This window comes from Labrus mixtus, chromosome 24, assembly GCF_963584025.1.
Source record: "Labrus mixtus chromosome 24, fLabMix1.1, whole genome shotgun sequence".
Classification (NCBI taxonomy): Eukaryota; Metazoa; Chordata; class Actinopteri; order Labriformes; family Labridae; genus Labrus; species Labrus mixtus.
Window position 1 is genome coordinate 4,051,532 of NC_083635.1, and position 14,039 is coordinate 4,065,570.

The window sequence follows — 14,039 nt, forward strand, 5'->3', positions numbered from 1 at the left end:
GCATCTTTTTGCATTGATTGAGAAATCCAATTGAAAGCAGAGGCGGGCATATTTTTATCAAAGACATGTATCTAGAAATATTTTCAGAACAAGAAGAATCAACCCCAATTCTAGCTTTTCTGTTAGCTTTGAGCTAAGTGCAAACATATATACACCAAATAACCCTTTGATGAGACTTTCTCGACTCACCTGAAGTTGCTAATTTGGGCAGGCGGCTCTGGGTGTCTTGCGGGTTGTTGCTACATGTCACAGTGGGGTCGGACAGGGAGTGACCCAAGCTGGCGGGGGCATGCAGGCGGGTTTTTGGGAGGGAAGGCACTTTCACATCAGGTTGTGAGGGGTCTGGGTGAGAAGAGAGAGGATCCCGATCGAGCTCGGAGGGGCCCGCGGTCACCGCACCAGGACTGGATTCGGATTTGGGGATGTGGCGACCGCTGGCCCGGGTGACTGAATCGGGAAGAGGGAAGGTGCCGATCCCACTGTCCAGAGTTCTCATCTGACAGCCGGAGCCTAGAGTGACAGGGAGAGGATTGTGACGTCTGGGAGAAGCAGGGAACAACAACGAAGGAAAAGAGAAAGGAAGGCTTGGATTCACATGCAACGGAAAGGGTTGTGTGTGTAGAGGCCATCTGTAAGACATGGCCGAAAGGAGAAAAGAGAAAAGACAGCGGTTTATTTCAATTAGTGGTATAGAAGTGATGCAATTATTAGTATTCCTTTCCGCCTTCCTGATGCAACTTCGCCTATTAGGGACTCATTTGAAGCATTTGTAGCAGCAGATTCTAATCAGATCTGACACGAGGAAGCACCTGCTGCCAGCCATTCTGAGCACAACACACAAATCGTGCTACAACCCGAGGACATGTTCCTTTGATTCATCAGGGCGCGTGCTGGGTCGTAATCAGCAGAAACGACAGCGAGCGGCAACAGATGGACGTCGTTTGGAAAGCACAGTTTGCAGAGCCTTGACTCAGGCAGGAACAGATGGACGTCCATCGAGCTCGGCCCCGGTCCTTGTAACTGTGAACACTGATGGCCAACAGTTACATCGGCTAATTATACGTGGTTTGCAACTTTTTGCTGAATTTGTGAAAGTGAAAAGGCTTGTCACGTTTCTTTCTTTCCTTGTTTATGCGAGTTGCTGTGGGCAAACTTGGGTTGAACTCTTTCCCATTATGCTCCATCTTCCGCAGTCGGCCTTGGAGGCGATGAATCCTCGACAGCTCTGTGTCTCAAAATATTGGTATGTGAAAACTCTGGCATGTTTCGTAGAGGTGGATCGATATTGACAGGCTCTGCTACTCCACTGTGTAGCCTCGTCTTGCCGGGGTTTCTGGAGCACAAACACTGACTCGTCATGAGTATTTGCTTCAATGAATAAAAGTTGGCTCTGTGTGCTGTCAGGCTGTACAGCTGAGTTTCAAACGAGTTTGCAAGGAGGGTAAGGGGCACGTTCTGAGAATTGGTTCATTCCTATGAACATTTTTTCTTACGCTTGAGTCAGAAGCTCGAACTATTGATCCGTATTTCTTTCTTGCATTGCTTACAAGAAAGTCTCTTGGCGCCATTAACCAAGCACTGAACTGCAATCTTCCTGCCTGAATGTCCAAATACTGTGGATGAATTCACAGATGCTGGAGTTAAAGAAGGTAACTTGTTTGTGTTCTTGGTGCAAAAACTTGACGTCAGTGTTCTTGTGTGTGTGTGTTTTTGGATATTTTTCCGACTTCTTCTGACATACTTTGCACTTAAAAGCTGTGAGAAGGACTCTCATGTGTTTGCATGTGCACGTACACTGCGTTCAATGGACAGATGTTCCATTTTGTGCGAGTCCCCTGAGGACAGTTGTCGCTGAACACATCCAAAGAGTCAAACAAATCTAAGTTTCCAACTGGCATGTTGTGAAGATGAACAGAGTACACACATGAATGCTCATTTGTGAGTGTGAGAAAGAGAAATGTGGATACAGCCATAGATTACACGGCTGTATAATTGAATGCCAAGCCTCGCTGGTTCAAAATGCCCTCTGTAACCAAACCATAACAAGGTCCACAGTAATTCTACCCAGAGGCTGCAACGACTGGACATAATCCAGTTTTTCATGAGCTCCCTATCATTTCAGTACACCTCCTCCAGGGTTGGAAAGGAGAAAGCTGCAGTGTTGATACCTTTACCTTGTTTAAATGGCCTTTATACCAAGAGGAGGTATAAGAAGGAAAAGAAAGAGTCCACTTTTAAACCTCATGTTGGAGAGATTTCTGTGGTGGTAAACACATGAAAGGGCCATGAAGACTAGATATTTCAGACTAGTATTGTATGTCATCAAGCTCAGGAATGAAGCTTTTTTGATATCTGTTTATTTTGCTTCTAGAGAAGTCTGAAGGCCGAAGAAGTAAGTCTTCAGAGCCAGCCTCAGCGAAGTAATTGCTGAATTATTGGTATTGATCAACACTGCCATCAAACCCTAACAGATATATTAGAGTCATTCTCCTCTTTGGGCAAGTCCACATGTTATTTATTGTCCCTTTGCCAGAAAAAGTACTGCCTCAAGGGAAGTTCTTCTAATAAACAAAAACTGACCAGTGGGGAGAGAATCACATTCATAACTTGAGCAATGGATTTTGCTGGAGCTACTCGCATCATAAAATTAATGTTTGGATAGAAGCTGTTCATATGATTGATGGCTTTGTCCACGTTTTGGGCCTGTGAATGCTACACTTTAAAAAAAAGAAACCTGACATTAAAGCAGCACCGAGGAGCAGCGGCTGAAACCTTTATGAAATATTTAATACAGACTGTCTGGAAGTGCTTAGATGGCAGAATGTATAAAGAGGCACGGTGTTAATCTGAACCAAAAAATAATTGAGGGTTTTATTTTCAGCAGCGAGGCCGCCACCCATCATCAGCTAATTTCCACACTCCGTTTTGGCTCGGTCAGAGATTCACTGTTGGACTCTTTTGTTGAAGCTTTAAAGCAGAAAGACAAGTTAAGTTCAGAACCTGTTTCTGGTTCTAGATTATTCCCACCAAAGCCTTGCCAAAATACTTCTAGTTTAATTATAAAGTGTACATTGTGTTTTAAAGTTGGACCCCAACAGTGAATATAGAAAGATTATATCTACTATAGTGAGACCAAAAACACCACCACCTACAATAGGCAAACCAATGACTAACACAGAACCATCTCTGAGGACATCCAATTTATAAACTATTAAAAGTTTTGCTTCTTTCACACACAGTGTGGCCACAAGTTATTAAAAAAAACATCCTCTTGCAGAAGATCTAAAGTCTTGCTGGCCGTGGTGCTTTATTACAAGATAAGTCATTCTGACCTTTAAGATGGATCACTGAGACAATATCTCAAAGATCTCGCTGAGTGACAACTGAGTGACAAACTCGCTGCACTCCACTTCATGTTAACAGCTGTTCCACTCTCTGAACGCCCTTCCCCGCGCTATAACACACACCACAATGTACGTCTGTAGCACTGATATGATGATAAACATCGTCTTGTCTTGTTTTATGCATCATTTTTTTTCACTTCCATAGCTGCTCAGGCATTGTAAAATATCACCCGGTCGCACATCAATCACCTCACTAGACTGTCAACGTGTTGTTCACCGCCGCCGCTATTTCCCCGAAGTAATGGCAAGTCTGGCAGTGAGGGAGAATTAGTGGGCGAAGGGATTGAGTTGTCAATCACATCAGGAAGTCACAACTGTAAAACGTGTTAATGCCCGGTTGCACTGGTTGATTCCTGATGGTTAGTGACAGATTTTGTAAGCTTGGAAAAGAAAAAAATGGACTGGCTGAGGTAAATACTTGCAAATATGAAAGTCAGAGGCTTAGAAGAGATGGAGCGAGCACACGGCAAAGAGAGAAGTTAGTCAAAAGGAATATTTCACATAGCATCGCGTGCTTTTTTGCTGTAGGACTTCCTTATAAGCTTACCTATCATGTGGTCCTGACATGCTGTATCCGGCATGCTTCCCTCTTCATTTTCAGCCCTCAGGTTGATCTTCTCAGTCATCAGAAGGGTCTAGATCAATAAAAGAAGACACAGTTTGTTGACATAAATGAGAAAAAGGCAGCTAAAACACACCATTTAACATACAAGTACCATCACATACAAGTGTCTTAGAACGGTTTTTCTGTAAGCTGTCAAATTCTATTTTAAAAGTGGCACTTCAGAGCAATTTGCAGAGGGAAACTGAGAATTAAAGACTTAGCGCTACAGATTCATGCGTTTAGTACTTTTTCAGATGAAAAGAGAAGCTTCTGGCGTCGTAAAAAAAAAAAATCAAAGTTTTGTCCAAAAAGAAGTAAGGCCATTGTTGTACTTTCCTGCTTTCCTTTAATTGGGTTATTTTTCAAAAAAAATAAAAAAGGTTTAGTTTTGGGTTGGTTAAAGTGCAGGAGCTTGTAGGTCACAGAGTGTTCGTCTTTTGTTGTATTTCTGTGGGGAGGAGATAGAGAGAAAGCTCCGAGGATGGTATTAAATGTCCCCTTTGTCAAATTGAGTGCCTGCGATAAGGGGCTACTCCATGTTATCAAAATTCCCCATCATGTGCAGTGAGACTGTCTTTTTGAAACACTCTCTCTCCATTCAGTCTGCTCTTTATACCTCCTTTTTTATAGCTTTTTTATGATCTTTTAAGCACTCCGCCTCCTTCCTTTCTCTCTGGTCTTTTGACTGACAGATAATAAAAGAGTAAACCCACAAGGTCAGAATTTTAGCCTCTTGCCTGCAAAGAGCGCAGATATGATTTAAAGAACGGAGAAACTGCTTAATTTAAGTTTGCATTCTGGCTGAGACATAGCTTTAAAACCTCCAGCCTTGTGGAAAGAAAAACAACATCAGCTTGGGAAGATAATGAAAAAGTAGGCGATGAATTGTAGGCTGAGTAAGAACACAGTGTGAATCAATAGCAACCCTTTAGGGGATGTGATGCTGAAGAGGCGGCGGGGTTGTGGATTGTTTGTGAACATGTTCATGTACTGTACAAGTGTGAAAACCTGCGGGAATTTGCATGTGTTAGTGTTTGTGCCAACAAGGCGGCCAAACAAGCACATTCTCGACACAGGCTGCACTTTAATAAGTCCGTGAAGTTGTGTTATGGCGCCGTGTTTGCTCACTTACAGCGGTATCCGTGCAGATCTCCATATCTCCCTTCATTTCGCCGTGTTTCTTGGGCGAGGAGATCCCGGGCGGCGATGCAGCCAAAGAGTTGCCCTTCACAGCGGACCTGTGAGGATAAAAGATTTGATCTGTTTTCATGTCTGCGTGTCGAGTTCCTCCTTTATCAACTCGGCAGGTACTGATAAATTGCACTGACCTGGTTTTGCTTCAAACATGTGTGTACAGGCACAGAAATATCATCAAATGTTTAACAACCTCAATCAAATGCTTCCCCCTGAGTGATTGTTTGCAGTTTCTGTTAAAAAAATCTGACAGTTGAGATCTGATATGTGAACTGATGGGACAGAAATGTCGAGTTTTCCTGGCATATAGATAATTTACTTTGTGTGTACTGCCTGTGTGTCTGAATGCTCGTCCAAGTTATGCTCATGCTCACTGGATTGCATTAATAGGTCATACAGACGGCTTCTGCTTGTGCTGTTTTGTTGCACTCATGTTTAATACAGTAATGGCTAATGTTAAATGTCACAGAACAACCAATCTGCTTCAGGTTTTTGTTCATTCAAAGCGGAAGACTGACAGGGAAGAAATCAGCAAATCATCCGATCAATTTCGATAATGTATTTTTGATGGTGAGGATGTTGTTTACCCACCTGCCAAGAAGCTCTTTGACAAACTGGTCTTTGCCGATAAAAGCAGTCGTACACTGGATCTGACTGGCAATCTGCCCCATCTGATTGTTGCAGTGGTCCATGATGGAGCTCAGCTTGTTGTTCATCTCGGAGAGATTCTGCACCTCCTGGCCCTCTTTCTGCTTCTTATCCTTTTTCTTGTCAGACTTCATTTGCTTGCCTCCGAGAACTGATCCAATCTTAAGCTCTTTCTTCTCATCTTTTCCCTTGGGGGAGTCCGCTTTCTTGCCACTCAGAGCTGGAAGTTTGCTCTTACGAAGTCCGAACCAGTTTGCCAAAGACGGGCCTGTTTTCTGTTTGGCCTCGGTGGCAGCAACCTTCTCTTGTTCTTGACATTTCTGCAGATTCTCTTCGATTCCCATCATGACTTTCTCTTCAATAGTGCAGGCTGTGGGGCTGTTTTTTTTCTCCTCCATATCTGGGGCTTTGTTCGGAGAGTCTGTCTGGGTTTTTACTTCCTGGCTAAAGTCTGGTTCGTTCGGGGTCAATGCTATGCCCCCGGTCTCTTGTGCTTGATTTTCTGAGCTGTAGACACAAGAGGACTGTGGCTGAAATTGTGGATGAGATGCAACCTTTGCTGGCTTACGAATGTTTTTCAAACCAATCTTATCACTGATGGGTAAGCTGCGTGCCTCTTTTTGTGAAGGTGAGTTGATAGCCTCCCCCTTCCCTGTTCCTTGCGCACCTTCACCTTTGGACCCTGGTTTAGACGTTTTCTCAGGGAGGATGTTATGACTATTTGACCCTGTCATGCCTCCATAGTGGCTGAGCCGAGACCTGGGGGAATGGACAGGACTCTCAGCTGACCCAACATTGGGCACCTCCAAGGAAGTCTGTCTCGACAAAGAGTTCCCCCTTTCACCTGAGTTTGTGATAATCTGAGTTCGGATTTTTCCTGGTCCATCTAGAGAATTGATGTTGGGTTTCTCAATGTAGTTGGTGCTGAAACTCTGGCTACGAGCTTTGGCCCCATTCATACCCAAGGCTGGCTTGAGATGAGGTTTGGTTGTGATAGATATGGATCTTGAGAAAAGTAGACTTCCCCTTTTCCCGTTATCGCAAGCCTCCCCTTCCTCTGGTACCACAGCAGCTTGTACTTCCTCTTCCTGTAACCTACCCTGAACCTCACCTTTCCCCTCTGTATTGGACATCTTGGGTGGTGGATCAATACTGTATGGTGGTGGCAGACTGTCATACTGGGGAACAGCAGCCAAAGTCACAGTCTCTTTGGAGACTAAGTTGATATGATCTTTCTCCTGCTTGCCTGGTATAGAGGGACTATTTTTATGGCTAGGGGATTTTAAAAACGCTTTAAACCCCATTGGGATGCGAGTCTTTGAGGACTTTTCTGTGTTTGGGGAAGTTATGACCGAACTGGGTGGACTAATGACTGCTTTACCATTTGGGGGTTCTGTTATACCTTGAGGGGAGTCCTGAAGTGATATAGGTAAACTAATTGATGTCTTCTGCACTGTGTGATGGACATTTTCTTGGGTTGGTCCTCTTTTACCTGCAAAGGAGTTCTGAAGTGAGGACCCTCTGAGGGCACTGTAGGGAGGAGGGACATTCTTTGAGCTTTTAGGTGCATTTTCAGTTTCATGAGCACACCCTGAGTTTGCAGGAGGGAGGTAGTCTTTCGTGGTAATCCTCTTAGAAGTGCCTTTAGTGGGAGTCTGAGTCATGGCGGGGGACTTTTGAAGGTGCTGACTGGTTTTGTCGACCAGTTTCTGAGGTGCAAGTGCAGTCCCGTAGCCTGCATCCATGTCTAAACAGTCTTTATCCTTGATGGGGAGTGTACTTTGCATATTTGGTAAAAGTGAGGTCTGGTAACTTGGGGGAGGGCCCCTCACAGTGGTTGGTGTGGATGGTTGAGCCACCCATGTTTTATGTGCTTGAGGTGACCCTTCGTAATTTGGTCTTATCAGTAAGGAGGTGGTACGGCCCGGGGGTGGGGGAGGAGAAGGGGACCTGAGTTTGTTTTTGCTGGTTTCACAGTGTTTGTCTCTAGTTGGCTGTTCGCCACTGTCAGCATACTCCAGGGTTCTCCTTGGGAGGTGTGGGGAACTGGAGGAGGAGCCCTTATTCCACTCTGCCCTGCCAGGGAGCTTGGAGTTTACAGATTTTGGGCTCTGTACGCAGTTTCCTGGTACCTTGATGAACCTGGACAATCTGACTGTAGGAGAAGAGGGGGATTTCTCGTGACCAGAGGGTCCTGAGTTTCCACTGGTACTTGGCTCAGTGGTGGAGCCCTTAGAGAACTTAAGTGGGGATCCTGCAGGTTTGTTACGACCAGGTATCTTTGAAGCACCAGACTTGGTACCACCAGACTCGTTCATGGGAGGGATGGAATGGCCTTTAGTGGGTCGGCTGCTTGGTGGCTTGATTAGTTTCCTTTGAGGAGTCAGCGGCATTGGCAACCTTTCTGCACTGCCCTCCCTGCTATTGCTTGATTTACTATTCCTGATTTGATACTCAGATGGCTTCTCTGGAGATTCAAGAACTGAGTAGTTTCTTGTATTTGCAGATTTTTGTTTTGTTGGTCTCTCTTGGGGCACGAGTTCTGCGTAATTGGGAACTACCTTAGTACCTTGAACTTCATTTTGAGGCCCGGCACCAGGGGTACGCTTCTGAGCACAAAGTTCAATGGGCTCTCCTTCTGCATCAAATATTGCCATTATGCTCTCTTCCGACTGAGTACACTTAGTCACTTTGGGCTCCTTTAATAGGCTGAAAGGCCTGGGCCTTCCATCAGCAGACTGAGTTCGTCCCTGGTCTTTTCCTAACCACCTTTGTTTGAGCAGCTTGGCAGCATCTCTTGACAGCCTTTTAGAATCCATCTCTGCTTTCTCTGCTGACCGGCTAAAGGACATTCGAATGTCACTGGATTCAGACTTGGGTTCCTCTGGATCTTCAACATCAGAGAGGTGACTGGGACCTTGTGGTTCAGAACAGTGTAAAGGTAGCTTGGATGGTTTACTAAAGGCTGATTTCCGTCCTCCTTCAGGAAGAAAACTGTTGATGAAACTCATTAGTTTCTCAGGACGCTCTTTAGAGTCATAACCAAGAGGCTGCGTAGTGACAGGACCAACACTAACATCACCTCCACTTCCTCCTATACTGTCCTGTGTTCCCTCCCAGCTACACAAACTGTCTGAGATACTGTGTGAGAGCCTCTTACAGTAAAACCAGTTGTCCTTTGTGGGGATATTGTCTCCACGACCGGAATGTGCCAATTCATCATCTGCGTCGTCCGAATCGTAAGAGAACTTCTTGCCACCGACAGCTAAACCTCTACCCACATGAGTAGGCTTGGATACCCCTTTACTGGTATTCTTGATACCCAGGGAGTAGATGCCCTCGTTGGAGTTCATGCAGTCTTTGTAACCTGACTTGGAGACCTTCGATGAAAAAGAGGCGCTCCTGTGTTTCCTCCTCTGGAGCTTTCGAAGTCCCTCGAGGATGTGGCTCTCCTTGCGCCTCGTTGGCTGCTGCTCCTCCATGGGGTCGCAGATATTACTTGGTGCTGACGAACCCAAACTCAGCCTCTTCTCCCAGGTCAGAGATGACTAGAAAAAAATAATTATATCAGGATATGTGCTGAAGAAATGCAGAAAGAAAAGCACTATCACTCGACTCTGTTTTCTTTATAGAGTAAGAGTTTACCATTTTCCCACTGGAGCGTCCATCATTCCAGGTATACGAGCCGCTGGAGAATTCACTGCATGCACTTGACAGGGACAACTCACTACTGCTGCAGCTGCTGCGTGGGTATACAGGCGCTGGCACTGTCAGACTCAGCTGGCTCAGACACTTGGCCACAGGGAGACCTGCCTTTCCATTCAGCTGAACCTCCTAAGATATAAATGGAGACACAAAATTAAAGTGGAAATACCTGTAAAAGAACATTTCTACTGATCAGTATGGGAATCAGAGTTTGGATATTTGATTTTGAAGTTTTAGGGTAGCGTTGCATATCTAATTCAAATCTTGGCAGATCAATTAAATATACCGAGGTCCCTTTAATGCAAAGCCACCATACTTTTCAAACTAACTTAAAAATATCAATCACATTTTCATGTGCACTCATCTAAACACAGCAGATGGGTTTCCAATTAGCACCTCACTCCAGAGAACGTGGCAATGCAAATAAAGAATTTGAAAAAGTTTAGCTGGCAATATGAGAAATAAGATACATTAATGTTGCAGTTTCTATCCCAAGAGAAGTGCCATTCGTGGGGATCACTTTACGTCGTTTTTTTTGAATAGATGGGAGGTACATTTGCACATTTAGATTACACCATGAAACATAACTCACTTTGTGGTGATTATTATTTCCTCTGTCTCCTTCAGCTCTAAATGCACACATTAGAGTTTATCAGGTGGCAATCTCAGAGGGACAAAATGGGTAAAATAATAGAGCTAACTATTTTTCAGTCCTTAATGCATAATACATAAGATGACTAATGTAGCACAGTGTCTTATGGAGTCATTTTTACTGACAGGGAGCCTCAATCGATGGTTTTCTGGTAATCTGACAAGGATTTATTCCTCTTTGTGCCAAATGATACTGCCAGCTCTTCCTGCTGAGGCCGAGGAGGGGTCACGACTGCAGATATTTGGGTCTGTATTTTAATATCTTGTAATGATTTCTTGAGAGGGGGTGGGGATGTGGTCTTGATACCTGAACAATAAAAAAATGCATGTTCACCATTAAGCTTACATTGGAGGGAGATTCTGTGTTCCTGGAAAGCAGGAAGGCCTTGCTTCTCTCCGGCTCCAGAAGCAAATCGGCAGCGGATAAATCCATGATTCGAGAGTGGAGTTTCTGAAAGGCATAAGGAAGGACAAACAACCGTGAGTTTTAACTTCAGGGATTTTTTGAAATTTAGAAGAGCCTTGGTGTATGATCAGTGATTCACACAACAACAGAAAAGGGTACAGCTTTGTTTTCCCCCTTACAAGTTCATCAATTTGTTGTACAACACAGAGCACAATCAAACTTATTGTAGCTTCTAAAACTCAAATCAGAAGATTCTAAAATGTATCATTGACTTTGAGTTGCCTTTTTTATAAATGGTGCTCTATGTCTCGTCTAGGCTTTTAAATATACAGTTTAGTAAAAAATACATACATGATGAAACTAAATTAAATTACATATATGGATATGCAATAACCTTAAATTAGTACAGCTCTGGTTCACTGAGACCCAGAACTAAACCTTTTTCTTGAGCAGTAAATGTTAGAATAATGCATAAAACTATATAAAACAAATATTTGGATTGATTTTTCAACATCTACAAAATCAGTGCTGTATGTTGAGGTTGAGGGACTTTTTTTTTTAAAAGGGACCATGAGATTCCCTTCATTGGCCGATTCCTACCCCTCAAAGTCATTAAGTCGTTGGACGGGAAAAAAAACCCTGAATGTGAATAGGAAATAATTGCATGAGGGAGTAAGGGATCCCTTTGATTTTTCTATTCATTTGCTCGTCTGCAGTCTCTTCTGATATTTAACACTAGTGCATAAGAGGGAAGGATACAAAAACCAAATTCATTTCCACGTATTATTCTCAGAAGTTAATTACACTGTGCTTAAATGAACTTAATCTGGAAATAGTCAGAACAGAAACACTTGATCTTCTGTTGAATTTCCTGCATGGGGTGAAGCTACTGCTCACTCGGGGAGTATATGTCCGTACAAGCGTTTGGATTTCTGCGATATAAAATGAAACCTCTCACGCTGTGCACCTTAAAGAGGGAAACAATGACAGTGTAAAGTCACCTTCAGCAAATGCAGATGGAGACAACAATGCCACAACTATTTAATCAAAGTGAAGCTGCTGGATTCATTGCTTTAATGCACTCCATAAACACTCGCGGCTGAAAGTTTGTATTGACTTTTTGTGTGTTGAAAAAAAAAAAAAAAATGTTCTGCACATGCCGTGCAGCGGAAAAGAAAGAGAACGGCTCCTAATGATGCCAAAACTTAACATCTTCTTTTGTCTCCTCAGAACAAACAACCTGCATCATGTCGCCTGTGGCCAAAACACAACCATCCCACGTTTCTTTTTTTTATTTCTATTTACTTCAACTCTCTGCAAAACAACCAAAGGGAGAGCTTTAGTGCGAGCTTGTGAATCAGCTTTCAAAGAGACTGACTCTTCACCTTCAGTGACTAGGTGGAAATGGTGCCATGGAAACAGATCGATGCCCACTTTCACTGCTTTTTCAGCACGGAGATAAGGAAAAGTATACTATTTTTAGGATTTATATAACATCAAACTCAGAGTCTCGTTTGATTTGATTCAGAGGGAGATGCAGATTAAATGATTTAGTTTAGCCTTTGTCAGATCAAAATCAGGCTATGAAAATGTTTTCAACTTGTGTAATTTTTGTGTCTGAGAAAATATTGTTCTATCCAGAGGTTAATCTCTGACATTTCCCTTTTAGTTTTATGAGTTTTTTTGACCCAAATTCATAGTGCCAGATGGTTTCTCGACCTACTTCTAAAGTCATGAGATTGAAATTTGTGCAGCTCCCATGCCGCATCCCTGCTGTCCGCTCCGGGATGGGAGTGGCTGAGGTGTCACGGGAGGCTCTGATCTTATCGTAGGGTGCTGGATTTCACCTCCTCAGCATCCTCATCAAGGATTCAGTCGATAGTGTCGCAGGGTCACGAGGAGAGGGGGGGAGATAGATGAAGGAAACGACAGATGACAAGGCCGTGGGTGCAGCTATTGGACTTTTGGAGGTTCAAGGCCAAGATCAAAGTCAAAAACATTTGTAATGTGCTCTGATAGAGCATGCAGCTCTTTGGCTTCTTGTTAACCATTGGTGGACATTTGGAATAAGTACATTACAGAACGCGTAGAAGCTAATGGAGAGGTTTTGTGTCGGATTACTTTTTCTCGCTTTTGCGGTTATGATTTTCAACTGAATATAACAGCAAAGGCAGCTTTCAAGCTAAATTTACAGTATCGGCTGCTGTCAATAAAGTTGCTCAGTTCCGGATGAGCAGAACTGCAAGACATCAATACACATGAACACAGGTAGACGAGCAGCTAGAGAGAAAAAGCACCCATCAAGGAGGATGTTCTTTAAACTCCTGTGAGGAAGTTGCATTTGTGTCGATTTTGGCGCCCCCAGGTGGACAAACACTTATCTCCTAATGAGATGAAATATACAACCGTGCTCCTTTAATACTCAAACACATCTCTCATTGTGAATCCGTGAAAAAAAGTGTAAACAAAGGCTCTCTGAGTCTGCACGCCTACACTTGTTTCATACGACACCTATACCCGGTGGCTCTTTCACACATTAAGAATAAAAATATAGGAACAATACATTTTCTCGTTGGTGAATTTGCTTTGCTAGGTCATATAGAGGCATTAGTATTAAATGCAGTCTGTTTTATAACCAGACTGCTTTAACTCGGTGGAGACAAGTATGGGTAATTGATTTACCACGATCCTGAATAAGTGGCATTATTCTGTTTACATTTCTAACTTGATGGCGGTTGTGGCTGCAGCCCGTGTTTAGGAACACAAACAACCAAATAGCACGAGCAGTAATGAGGTCATGGCGTTCATGCTGTGTCCTTGGGGCCCTGAAGCAGCAGAGAAAACACTGAGGATTTGTCCCAGTAATGGCCGACTCAATTGCCACTTTCCTGTCATATTTGATAAACAGCATAAGTGGATAGGACTGCACACCAGTTATTTTCCCTTGGCTTGTGAATAGCACTTGGTTCGAGAAAACAACTCTTTTTTTTTTTTTTCTGAAAAGGTAGAAGTCTGATTTTATTTTCATCTAAAATGATACATGCCACTTTGGGAGTCATACCAATCGAGCTGAAGGCGAAGACGGTGCACGGTGTAATCACCATGAAAAGCTTTATGGTCCTTTATCAGAGGAACTGAAGATGCCCACTGGGAACCAAGGGAACGTTTAATTACTGATAAGCAAAAGGTCCAGAGCCAGATGGGAAATAGTACACTCTGATTGGTGATTAAGTCTCCCCCCCTGCTCCAGGCTCCAGCACAGCAAAGAAATGAAAACGCTCCATAATTATTTTCACATTTTCATGAGAGATTCTGTGAGTGGGATGGGAAATTTGTTTGTAGTTATGCGAGGGTGTATTTTGGTTCAAGTAGAAGGGAGTGCACCATTTAAGAAAGAAAGAAAGAAAGAAAGAAAGAAAGAAAGAAA

The 14,039-nt window shown here is 43.4% G+C and overlaps 1 protein-coding gene across 3 annotated transcripts in view; it reads right to left on the reverse strand.

Annotated features, from left to right (window-relative positions):
* Positions 1 to 14,039, reverse strand: part of LOC132959274 (nck-associated protein 5-like) — a 124,072-nt gene that overhangs the window by 12,248 nt on the left and 97,785 nt on the right. For all 3 annotated transcript variants that reach the window (XM_061032158.1, XM_061032159.1, XM_061032160.1), the window contains 6 exons: positions 10,553 to 10,657; positions 9,496 to 9,684; positions 5,794 to 9,398; positions 5,141 to 5,246; positions 3,952 to 4,039; positions 190 to 510 (listed from right to left, as the gene is read on the reverse strand). In XM_061032158.1, coding sequence (XP_060888141.1) covers positions 190 to 510; positions 3,952 to 4,039; positions 5,141 to 5,246; positions 5,794 to 9,398; positions 9,496 to 9,684; positions 10,553 to 10,657 — 4,414 coding nt within the window. The remainder of the gene's footprint in view (positions 1 to 189; positions 511 to 3,951; positions 4,040 to 5,140; positions 5,247 to 5,793; positions 9,399 to 9,495; positions 9,685 to 10,552; positions 10,658 to 14,039) is intronic.